This window comes from Aplysia californica, unplaced genomic scaffold (assembly GCF_000002075.1).
Source record: "Aplysia californica isolate F4 #8 unplaced genomic scaffold, AplCal3.0 scaffold00094, whole genome shotgun sequence".
Taxonomy (NCBI): domain Eukaryota; kingdom Metazoa; phylum Mollusca; class Gastropoda; order Aplysiida; family Aplysiidae; genus Aplysia; species Aplysia californica.
Genome location: NW_004797364.1, coordinates 217821 through 229986, shown reverse-complemented (window position 1 = coordinate 229986; position 12166 = coordinate 217821). Strand labels below are relative to the sequence as shown.

General features: G+C 38.8%; 1 protein-coding gene across 2 annotated transcripts in view; it reads left to right on the top strand.

Annotated features, from left to right (window-relative positions):
* LOC101860799 (bromodomain-containing protein 1) overlaps positions 1-12166 on the top strand; it is a 48612-nt gene that overhangs the window by 18685 nt on the left and 17761 nt on the right. For both annotated transcript variants that reach the window (XM_013080650.2, XM_005095033.3), the window contains exons 3-12: positions 723-1576; positions 2048-2201; positions 2669-2800; positions 3083-3211; positions 4081-4269; positions 6789-6909; positions 7778-7879; positions 8298-8498; positions 9222-9458; positions 10338-11066. In XM_013080650.2, coding sequence (XP_012936104.1) covers positions 723-1576; positions 2048-2201; positions 2669-2800; positions 3083-3211; positions 4081-4269; positions 6789-6909; positions 7778-7879; positions 8298-8498; positions 9222-9458; positions 10338-11066 — 2848 coding nt within the window. The remainder of the gene's footprint in view (positions 1-722; positions 1577-2047; positions 2202-2668; positions 2801-3082; positions 3212-4080; positions 4270-6788; positions 6910-7777; positions 7880-8297; positions 8499-9221; positions 9459-10337; positions 11067-12166) is intronic.

Genomic DNA, 12166 nt, shown 5'->3' with positions numbered 1-12166 from the left:
AAAACATTGTCATTGATTTGTAAGAGGACTGTATCTCTTTATTATACTTTATGAATAAGAGTTGTCTCTGATTACAATCTGTAACTATTAAAACATGTCTCACATGACAGTATGGTTTTCGTAGTGTGTCAGTGCTTACATGGCGAGAGTTGCTTTTTCACCTCAGCAATTGGTTTCAGTGGCAGCTACAACACAGAGATGCCGAAATCACGTGTATGACAACTAGGAAACCTGATCTTTTATTTTAATATTGATATTCTGAAAGGAAGTGTTCTGATTATTGTTCTGTTTTACTATTTGATAAAAAATAGACCAAAAATATTTTTGGATTCTAAAAAAACAACAACCCCATTGGAAAACATTTTTGATAACTTACTGGGTATGTTTTATGTGGTCGACAATTCAGACCAAAATATTACTGAATTCTATGTTTAGATATTTGTTTCATTCACCTTTTCTGTTCAAATCAGTAAAATTAATTGTTTTTTAGAATTGTTTAATTAAGAAGACTGTGATCGTCCCTTCTGGGATTATCATTTATTTATGAATCAACATGGAATAAAGGATACTTCCTATACTGAAATGCGCCATTTTTAGTCTGTGTTTACTGACGTAATTTTCAGGGAGAATGGGAGCATCAATGAATACATCATAATATTCCTCGTCGGCATTGTTGTAATGGTAATGATTTTACATGTTTCTTTTTTTTTTGTTGTGCTCAGGATCATTCATGGCTGGAGCTTGTAAATGAGAAGCGTACTAGTGATGGTGTCGCTGGTGTTGCTCAAGACACATTTGAAATTATCATGGATCGTTTTGAGAAGGAGGCCTTCTTCCAAGGCCAGCACTCGGGCAAAGAGCAAGGTCCATCTCTTGACGATGATGCAGTCTGCAGCATTTGCATGGATGGCGAGTGCCAGAACAGCAACATGATTCTGTTCTGTGACATGTGTAATCTTGCCGTTCACCAGGAGTGTTACGGGGTGCCATACATCCCGGAGGGACAGTGGCTGTGTCGTCGTTGTCTACAGTCGCCCTCACGGGCTGTGGACTGTTGCCTCTGCCCAAATAAAGGTGGGGCTTTCAAACAAACTGATGATGGCCGCTGGGCCCATGTAGTGTGTGCTCTGTGGATTCCGGAGGTAGGTTTTGCTAATACAGTGTTCCTGGAACCTATTGACTGTCTACAGCGAATTCCTCCTGCGCGCAGAAAATTAACTTGTTACATTTGTAAGCAGCGTGGTGCAGGTGCATGCATTCAGTGTCACAAAACAAACTGCTACACAGCGTTCCACGTCACCTGCGCTCAGCAGGCTGGACTTTTCATGAAGATTGAGGCAGTCAAAGAGCCAGGTCCTAATGGTATTGCCGTCGGTGTAAGGAAAACTGCTTTCTGTGACGTTCACGCTCAGCCCTGTGTTGACAATTCCATGTTCCCCGATGATGAAAAGAAATCTGGGTCAAAAGAAGATGCCAGAGAGCTTGCCAGAATCAAGATGAGGAAAGCCAGAAAGATACTTGCCCAAAAGCGCAACGCCATACCAAATGTGTCAATTCCTATCATCCCAGAACAAAAGTAAGTACTTCCTGTACATTTTACTTTTTTAGTATTTGTGACCTATCATCATGCTCTCTTTGACTTCTGCCTCTTTGCTTTGTTTAAAGCATTAAAGAAAGATTGAAAAGTATCTTTTCTGTCCTTTTTTTTGGACCTCACTTCATTCCAGCTTTTGGAAAAACTTTGTCTTTATTCATGTTCCCTGTAAAATCAGAATTGAAGGACTATTTTAAAGCTGGAAGTTTCTTTATTACTTACTGTCCATATACATTGTTTCTGTCAGATGTCACATTTTTATAGAACTCTACTGCTTTTTTTTTTTTTTTAATCCGTCAGTTTTTCTTGCTTTTTTCTCTTTCTTTGTACTGATGCTGTTTGATTTTTTTATTAAGTTTGCACTGCTTTCACTTGAATTGTAGGTGCACGATTCCATAAGCTTGTACTCATTTCTGGCATTCACGGTTACATTATTTGTCTTCCTTTAACCAGAGTGACCAACATTGCGTCTCTCATTGCTGTTCCGAAAAAAGATGACTTTATGAGAGCATTGATGAGTTACTGGACTTTGAAAAGACAGTCACGGTTTGGAGTACCTCTTTTGCGGAGGTTGCAATCCAACCACATGAGTAGGAATAGAGAGCATGTGAGTATTACACATTGTTTTTCTTCCTCTGGAGTGTTGGAAATTGCCAGCGTTGTTTTTAGAGAGCTCTGATTGTGTGTTTGAGATGAGAGGTGTGATGTGGGGATATTGCAGGCAGTTTAGTCTTCCTGTTTTAAATCATGATGTTATGAGTTTTGAGCCATAATACCTTTAAAAAAAAATATATGATCAGATTCGGACAGCATTGATTATTGATTTTGGTTTGCTATGCTTTCATGTCTTAAAGAAAAGACTTTTTGATTTTGAAGATAAGCCAAAAGAAAAGACTTTTTGATTTTGAAGATAAGCCTAAAGTTAGAACAGAAAAATAACAGAATTGTAAATTGGTCCATACTAGTTTAATGACCAGTACTTTTGATCTGAAGTTTTCTACTAAATGCCTTTTGTTGACTTTCTTATCATGTTAATGGCTTAAGTTGATTTGAATGATAATTTTTTTCTTTCAGTCCAGAAATGATAAACATAATATTGAGATGAGAGAAAAGTTAAAGTATTGGCAACGTCTACGTCAAGATTTGGAGAAAGCTCGGCTTTTGGTGGAGCTTATCAGGAAAAGGGAAAAGTTGAAGCGTGAATTGGTAAGCATTTGTTTTTCGTAGCAAGTTTCCTTTGTGTAAATCTCTTTCGTACTCTCTCTCCTTCTGTTTGGTTACAGTTAAAGAATTTCTATGAACTGAGTGATAATGTTGCACAGACTTCTCATTAATTCTACAGATGCTGGTTTTGCGTAAAGAGTTATTCTTTGTTTTGATAGATTTGTAACAAAGCTGACAATGTGGCGGTTGAAAGGTACATTTAATCTGGTCGGGCCTCCTCATAAGGTCCAACTTCACTCGGCTCATCTCAACTTATTTCAACAGGTCCGTGTTTATCAGCAATCCTTAGAGTACAAGCTACAACCATTCCTCATGCTCCTGCGTAACACCTTGAATCAGCTGCAAGAAAAAGACACAGAAGATATTTTTGCAGACCCAGTCTCCGAAGAAGAGGTCAGTTTTTATTTTCTGTTTATGTCTGAATGATCTCTGGTCAAGGAATACTGTTGCTTACTCTTTTGCTATATTTACTTGTCATTACCATGAAACTCCACCATTACCATAGGTTTTATTCTATTTTGTTTTGAAAGTTGAGTTTTTATTTTAATAAGTAGGAGTTAAAAGTCGATAGATAGTGTGGTGTTATCTGCTCCTTTCACTTCTTTTGTATTCTTTTTGTCCTATATTGCTTCTTAGTTGAATATGTATGGCCTTATTATGCCAACCCAACAGAAAGTACTACTCAACATAGAAAGTAGGAAATGTACGCAGTGAATTTGTTCGCTAATACGAAGCACCACCATCAACCGTCATCATCCATAAATGTTAAGAAGCAGAGGCCACAAACAGATCTCTCCTGAATTCCGTGTCATGGACCTTTTCTCCTTTTTACTCATGTTAGTCTTGTCTTAGATCAAAGGCAGAGAGCATATTGAATTGGCTTCCTCCAATGCTGTTGTTTTTATGTGTTCTCCCTCAAGGTTACAGTTATTGTGTCGTCCCTCTCATTCAATAATTGCCCAAATAATTTTTGTAGATATTTTGAGAAAAATAACCAAAAAATGTTGCACTTACAAAATTTAACAGTCACGACACATAGTTTTTAAAAAACATTTTTGTTTTGTTTTATTAAGATTCAAAGTTTTGAACATTTTTTATAGAAATCTGGGGAACAAATCAAATTATCTAGATAGGGCCATATCTCACTTTGCCCCAGAAATGACTGAGACATGTATCGGATGATCGTGATTTTGTCCTGGGAATTGTTTGTAAAATACAACTGGTATAACAACACCATCCCATCATTTCTGTGTGTATAACAGGCGCCCGACTACCGAGATGTGATCAAGCACCCAATGTGCTTCTCCGTGATGAGGAACAAGGTGGACACTCACAGGTACAAGTCAATGGAGGCGTTCGAGTCTGACTTCAAGCTGATCATCCACAACTGTTGTGCTTACAATGCCAAGGATACTGTCTTCTACAGGGAGGCAATGCTTTTGAAGGAAGAGGTCAGTGGACATACGGGTGGGGTGTAAGTTCAGCTCATCTACTTTTTGTCTTTCCCGTTACTGTTTCTTTTTGTGCACCTTGCGCTTTCCCTGCACTAAATGGCTGCTATTTTGTGAATGTGCCTCCCTTTACTTAAATTCAACAGCACTGCGCTACTTTTGAACAATGTGGTGTCATCAGGTAGGCAAATTTGTTCCTATTGTTGTTGGGTTTTTTTAATCGTATAAAGATGAATGTCTTCCTCCTCTAGTAATTGTTACAAGAGTGCCTCTTTTTACTGTTTTTGGTTGAGAAATTTTCAGATGATTGCTCTCTTTTGCTCTACCATTTTCTGCTGTTAAGTCATTGCATTGTTTTATTTGTTGGTTTTCAATTGGTTGTTCTATTTATCACTGCTTGTGTTGTACTTGATTAGTTCTTGGATGTCACTGTTTCACACGAGTCTATATGTGTGGCATCGTTGTGAAATCAGGCACTTGTCAAAATAATGAAATCAAAGAAACTGGCATTTTCCTGCCTGTTGGGCAATTTTTATTGAATTTTTCTTTTTTAACTAAGTTCTTTCCTTTTAAAATCGAACAAAAATGTATGATGATTTTGGATGGCTATAAATCCCATATTTTTGTCTAATTTATCCATTTTGGTGCTTCTACATAGAGTGTAGACTTGATTCTGGTGAAATACCACCCAAAAAATTTGGAAAAGAATTGGTTTTTTTTCATACATAAATGAGTGTTGCCTTTTACCTAAATCATTCTCATCTGTCCACCATCTTGAATTACTTTCTTTTATACAAAGATCAAAGCAAGAACAAAGAATTCACCTATATAGGCATTGTTTATGGACCCAGAAGACAGATAAATATATGCAGCTCAAATTGCGATGTCTGAGAGCCAAATGAAGGCTCCTCCAGCAATATTAGTGAAATATTCTATATTTATATTTATAGAAAACTCAAAATTAGGTCAATTATGCAAATTAGTTGAGTGAAATCTCTGATTTGTGTCTAAAATCAATACCTACCCAGTATGCATTACGATTAGGTAAGTATTGCAGTGATAGGAGCCTTAACAAATTAATAATAATTTTTTATGCAATCAAACTATTAATTTGCATTTCAAATTTTAACAACTAGGTCATGGTACTAAGTGGCTGTCATCTCCTCTAATTGGCCTGAAATAACTCCAATTTTTTGTGTATTTTGTAGAATTGAATATTCCTTGATGTAAACTAGAAATAGAATCAATTTAGTTAAAAACAATTTTTTTCTTCCATTCTTTGCCTATGTAAAGATGATGAAAAAAGTCTTTTTTTTTTCTATTTTAGATACCAAGTATGTAGGTCACATATGCAAATGAAATATCATACACACATAATTATTGTATCAAATCAAAGTTTCTTTAATAACCTTTCCGTTGATATACAACACTTACTGTGTTGACCTTCACAGGAATTTATAGGATTTTTAGTTCTACGTCCTCCCTCTTTACCTAAAAAAACTGGCCAAAATCCAAGAAATGTCGAGAGTTAAGCTCAACGCCTTTAACTGCCATTTAAGCACATATTTTCTGTGTGGATTTTACTTTAAAAAACAAGGCTCAAAGGCACGAAAATTGTAAATTTGCTGTTCCAAAGACACTCAAGCTTTGGCAGCCATTTTCTTGCTATTCTTACCTCTGACATATGGCGACCCCTCACCTCTTGAAAAAAAGCAAGGCAAGTGAGCAAGTTTTATGATGATACCAATAACTCCATATATATGCACAAAAATTGACAAGTGCCCGATCTCAGCATGTCGTGACACATGATACCTGTTTGGATGAACAGATCCAAGTAAAGAATAGGTAATTGTAGTAAAGGGAACTAATCCAATTTAGACATGTGTATATGTATTTTTGTATTTGATTAGATTTCTGGGCTGTGTTCCTTTGTCAAGAGATATTAACTGGATTTTGACTCATGAGGGTACCTTCATGCCACAACAAGATTGATATTACATGTACCTTTAGAGGGTTGTCACTGGACATCTTTTACCTCTGTATTGATATTACATATATCTTTAGAGGGTTGTCACGGGACATCTTTTACCTCTGTATTGATATTACATATATCTTTAGAGGGTTGTCACTGGACATCTTTTACCTCTGTATTGATATTACATATATCTTTAGAGGGTTGTCACTGGACATCTTTTACCTCTGTATTGATATTACATATATCTTTAGAGGGTTGTCACTGGACATCTTTTACCTCTGTATTGATATTACATGTATCTTTAGAGGGTTGTCACTGGACATCTTTTACCTCTGTATTGATATTACATATATCTTTAGAGGGTTGTCACGGGACATCTTTTACCTCTGTATTGATATTACATATATCTTTAGAGGGTTGTCACGGGACATCTTTTACCTCTGTTGCTTTTCTACCTTCTTTTGCGCACAGGGATCAGTCTATGGTATTTGTTTATCAAGTTGATAATGGTTTTTCTGATAGTTTATGTTTTGTTTTTTCTCAGGGCATAGAGATTATACGAGATGCCAAAAGTGTGGCAGAGCAAGTTGGGTACGAGTACAAATGTGGCCTGCATTCTGACCCATCCAGTGTGACCAATGAGTCCACGGCACCATCAGAAGAACGTGAGTGGTATATTGTTCTTCTTGATCTTTGTTTTGAAATGAATAAACCGCTGGTCAAAGATCCAATCAATGAGCTGAGGAGGGGAGGTCAATCCATAATCTTCCAACTTGGAACACAACATGTACCCCTCAATCAACATCTCAACCGAATTGGAGTAAAGCAGTCTATGTTTCTACCCCTCGGAGACAGTGGAACGTCATCTGTTCTTCTGTAACCGATTTGAGGAGATATTTTCTCCCCAAGCTACCCCACACATGTAAATGCCTCTACTCCTCAAGACAACAATTAGAACAGACATGCAACTATTACAGAATGGCATCATGTAGAAGAGTTAACGCTCAGATGCTACTGGATCACTAACAACAACATCTTTGTTTTGTTGAGGTTGAATGGTCTAGTAGATACAATATTGGCCTTTTGTAAGCAGGACAAAGGGCTGAATTGGACAAGGAAAGTACTCTCAGATCTTCGGCACTTATATGACTTAACTTTTTTGCAAGTGCTGTAAAACTCTTACAAAATCTAAAACTTATCTTCAACACATATTTGACCTAATTGTGTTGCAAGTACTGTAAGTTCTCACTAAATTAACTAAGCTTAAATTTTTGTGTACACGAAATTGAGTGATGTCTGAAGAAAAAAACCCAACCCCGTAGTGTATCGATCTCTTTAGTTATAATCATTTATTGAGGATCAAAATTATGGCTGTAGATTAAAGGGTCACATTAAAAATTGAAAAAATTATTTTATCTTTAGAGAAAGTTTGTTTGAACCAGGAAGGGGAAGAGACTACTGTTGTATGTTCAAATGACTAATCCCTAGACCCATGTGGCAAACCAAATCTGTCTGTTTTCTATTCTTTTGAAGTGGACTCAATTATTGCTGATGTGAAACCAGATGCTCCATATGAAGACCAGCTACAGGCTTTATTGTCAAAGTTAGAAGACTGCAGCAAAACTCTAAAAGGAGGTAAGAATGTGTACAACTACCAACAATTTTTTTTAAGGTAAAAATTTGTGATTGTGTACGCCATTACGATATCTGTGAAGGGAGGGTACTTTAGTGTATGCTCAACATTCTCTTTTGTGTGTCCAAGTATCTTATGTGCATGTAAGTGGACAATTTATTTTATGATTGTTTATAACTATAATAGAAATTTATGTTAGGCGTAACATGCTCAATTGGTGTGTGCGGGTGGACGGGAAAGCAGATAGCTCTTTTTTCTTGCCTGGCCCCTTCATTATGTTTGTTGTCTTGTTTTTTTTTCTCATCAGTACAAGGCTTATGTTGTATAGATGGCTTATTTGTTGTCAAAGGCACCGAACGTGTCCATTAAAAAAAAAAAGAAAAGTTTTTTCACGCTAGACTTTTCTTTCTGCTAAAACAGGTAAAAAGAAAAAAATTCTCAAGAAACTCAGATCTGAAATAGCTGTAGTGCGACGAAAGCTTGCACTGGACCAGAAGAAAAAAGGCAGGAAGCCAGTGAACAAGGTGAAAGAGGCAGCTGTGGATCAGAAAGAGGAACAAGAAGACACGGTGAAAGAGGAGGACAACTCTACCAGTGTGAAGGAGGAGACCAAGGACCAAGGTTTGTACCTACATATTTTTTGTAAACAAGCTTGTCTGAAATACATTGAAACGATATTGTGTTGAAAGATGAATGTGTTGTTTCCTGGGTCCTTTCGAGCTTGCGGTGTCTAAAGAAAAGAGGTCACTTGAAATTATTTTAACTGAAATTACATTCGATGCCATGTTTTCTTAACTCTGTAAGCGCACATGCCTGCTCCACTTCACTTGTGCAGGTATGGAGAGGTAAGTGATCGCTATGCACAGACCACACACCAGCAGGAGAGAAAGGATGCTTGGACATGCTTAATGGGGTGAAAATAAACTCTACTAGCAGGAAAGAAAGGGTGCTTGAGCTTGCTTATAAGGGTAAAAATAAACGGGACTGGCAGGATAGGGTTTAAACCAGTTCTGTTTTTCACTCTTTCACATTTTTTTCCCTTTTCCTGACTACTGTGATCATGGTTTCTAAGCTTGATGTTGAGTTGGGTTCTTGTACATCTGGGCAAGATGCCACTAATATTTCATCATATAATATCAGCAGTGCTGCAGGTGTAATATGGATGTTCTAGTGTATTTCTTTTTTATGAGGCTATTGACCCTAATCTGTTACTAGCAAAATACAGTGGTTGTTGTGCCATCCTTGCAAAGATGGACGACAATCACTGTGATGTCAGAACTCTGCAGACTTATTCCGTCCCATCTCTGAATAATTTTTGACAAATGATCCGTTGTTTTTCACCAGCTCTTCTGACAGTGGAAACAGAGAGCAGCATCCCAGTCAATGCCACCCCTACAACCACGAAAACACCCAGAGGACGTTACACACGCTCACCTTCAAGGTCTCCACTTGTTCCAACCACCCAGTCAAGGCCAGTTTCTGCCCGTGGTGGACGAGGGAGGGGCCGGGGACGTGGGGGCAGAGGCAGAGGAGGTGCATCTTCTGTGCACCGTGAGGTGGCCGAGACTCCAGGGAAACCAGGTAATAATCACAGTGTGATGATGATGAAATTGTAGTTTGGAATTTTGATTACAAAGAGCCATGTCGGTACACTATTGGGGCCATAGGGGTTCTTTTTGTCTTTCTCCAGAAACAATCAAAGAGTATTAGAGTAATTGAAAGCAATTAGAAACTGGTTCCTCATTCTCTTGATGTATAAATTCCTTGAATGAGAAGACTGTTAGAACGTCTGATTGTTTATGTTTTTCTATGTTTTTGACACTTCAATGTTAAATTATTAACAACTAGCTGGGCCTCCTTTCGATGAAAGGAATGATCGGTGCATTAACATCAACTGAAAGTCATTTGCCTATTACATTTTCACTCTACTGGAATGGAGCAATAGATCTTGAGAGGAAAGTGATTCATGTGTTTCCAAGTTGCCAAATATATAATAGATGTATAGATTGATTCTCTATTCCACTTTCGTGGTTGTACACTCCAGAATTTCAAAAGTGTGGAAACAGTGCGCACGGATAGTGAACGGAAACATCACTTGTTTACAATGGCGTCTTAGAAGACAGACTTTCCCAAGATTCTGTGTGGACAAAACAAGGCATTTTGGGAAAATCGGGGAAAGCAGTTTGTGTGGATTTTTTAAAGTTAGGTCCTAGCCCCATGGATGCTGTGGACGCCTGCAAAGTTTCAAAGGTGCGGGTTAGGTAATAAGGGAGGAGTTTGTGCACAAAGCCTCCCAAGTCCACTTTTATATACATAGATACCCAATATGATTTCAGAATCAACCAATTTATAGTTCTATTCTGCTTTTCATGGTAAAATTCGTTGTAATGTGTATGGCAATCTACTATATCATTTTTCCATGTTTTTGAGTAATGATTTTATCACTTTTTTACTGTCCAGGGGAGAAGACTGACAAAGAGACAAACAAGTCCAACACTGGCTCCCCTCTACATACACGAACAGAAACCAAGGATAAGGATAGTACTCCCACCAAGGGCAGTGCCCATACACCATCACCAGCTGGCGTGAACCGACGTACAGCCGTGCTCTTCAACAGCAAGAAGGGACGCAGCACACCAGTACCAAACCTCTCCTCTACCTCATCGGCTTCCTCGAGCGCATCCTCTGCCTCAAACACGTCTACAGCCAAGAAAGGATCAGGGCGGGGTGCAAAGACCAGGCAGCATCACCAGCAACAGCAGCAGCAGCAACAGAAAGAACAGCAGCAGCTTCAGGTGAAGGTGAACGAGTCGTCTGCAGCTGCGTTGATGGCTGAGGATGCCCCGCTGAGCCCTCACTCGGGCAGGGGACCAGCCAGTCCCACTAGCCGCAAGAGGTCGTCCAGTACAGCCGGGCAGCCCGCAGAGCCCACTGATCCCGTGGTGCAACCCTCCCCGACAAAGAGAATCCCTACAGGGGGGTCTTCTTCTGCCAACGCCACTGAACCAGCTCCTTCTTCGTCCATCCACATTGGAGGACCTGACATATGCACAGAAAGTTTCAAGTCTTACCGGGTGAGGGGCAACATCCGCAGCAGCTCAGAATCTGATACAACTGATGAACTTAGCAGCGGGGACGAGTCCTTGTCTGACCCCAGTTCCGAAACATCCAGCAATCACAGCCCTTGTGGTGAGTATATGGATTTGTCAGTTGACCGTTCAATTTCATGAGAGTACATTATATCAGGCTTTCCATCCTTTTTCATCAAATTGCTTCAATATATTCGTTCCCCACCCCCTTTTTCATTTCATCTCAGTCAGTCGCAAGCATCAGTAGTAGCTACACGCAATTCCATTTTCCTCCCCTTTCCCCTGCCTCGTCCATAATTTTTTTGCGCTGCTAATTATTCTGTTAGACAATGCAAGGATCTCTATATATTGCCTGCTTCCTTCTGCACAAGCGTTGTGCTTCTGTAACCATTTAATTTTTGCTGTAAACTTTAGACTCCTCAGGTCTTGGTCTATGCGCATCATGCCTCTACTCACAGATAAATCATACAACCGTCATATACACTGGCTTTGTGCCTGCTTATTTATTTATTTATTTTCTGTTGTCAGATTATTTTTTACATCATTTTCATTATTTTAGTGGCAGAAGTAAATAATCATTTTGTAATGTATTAACATTTGATTTTTTTTCTGTTTTGTTTTGGGAACTTACTTTCCTCACCTAGGTCAGTTGGTGTGTGCCTTAAACAGTTTACAGTGGACTTTTTTGTTTCTGTTCAGAAAGATTTTGACAAGAGTCTCTGGTAGTGATTTTTAAACCCTATAGCAAATCTCAGTTGCTTTGACAAGTCCTGAACCACCCTCTTCTGCTGCTGTTTGGCCTTTTTTTTTTCTTTTGGAGTGCAGCAATCACAATTCCTCAAATTGTCACACCATCACTCTGCATGAATTACGTCATGTAGGACAAATTCATAATGTTTGCTCCTCATTCCATTCTTTTCTCAATGAATGCGGATCTCTCACCCACATTTTCCCCCCTGCTGCACTTAGTGCACATTGTGTGTCATGGCTTTCTCTACAACATTCGTAGGTCTCTTTCCCTGGTTCAGTCACAGGTCCTCTTCCTCTTCTCTCTCCCTCCCTTTACCCAAAGTTTTTGCAATGTAATGGGTCGTGTAGGGGGATGAATATGATTGGCTACTGGGAACTGTGGTTAGATTGACTTGACTTTTGTGTTGGACTAGTTAGACATTGAACGGCCGTATGTGGCAATAAATACAA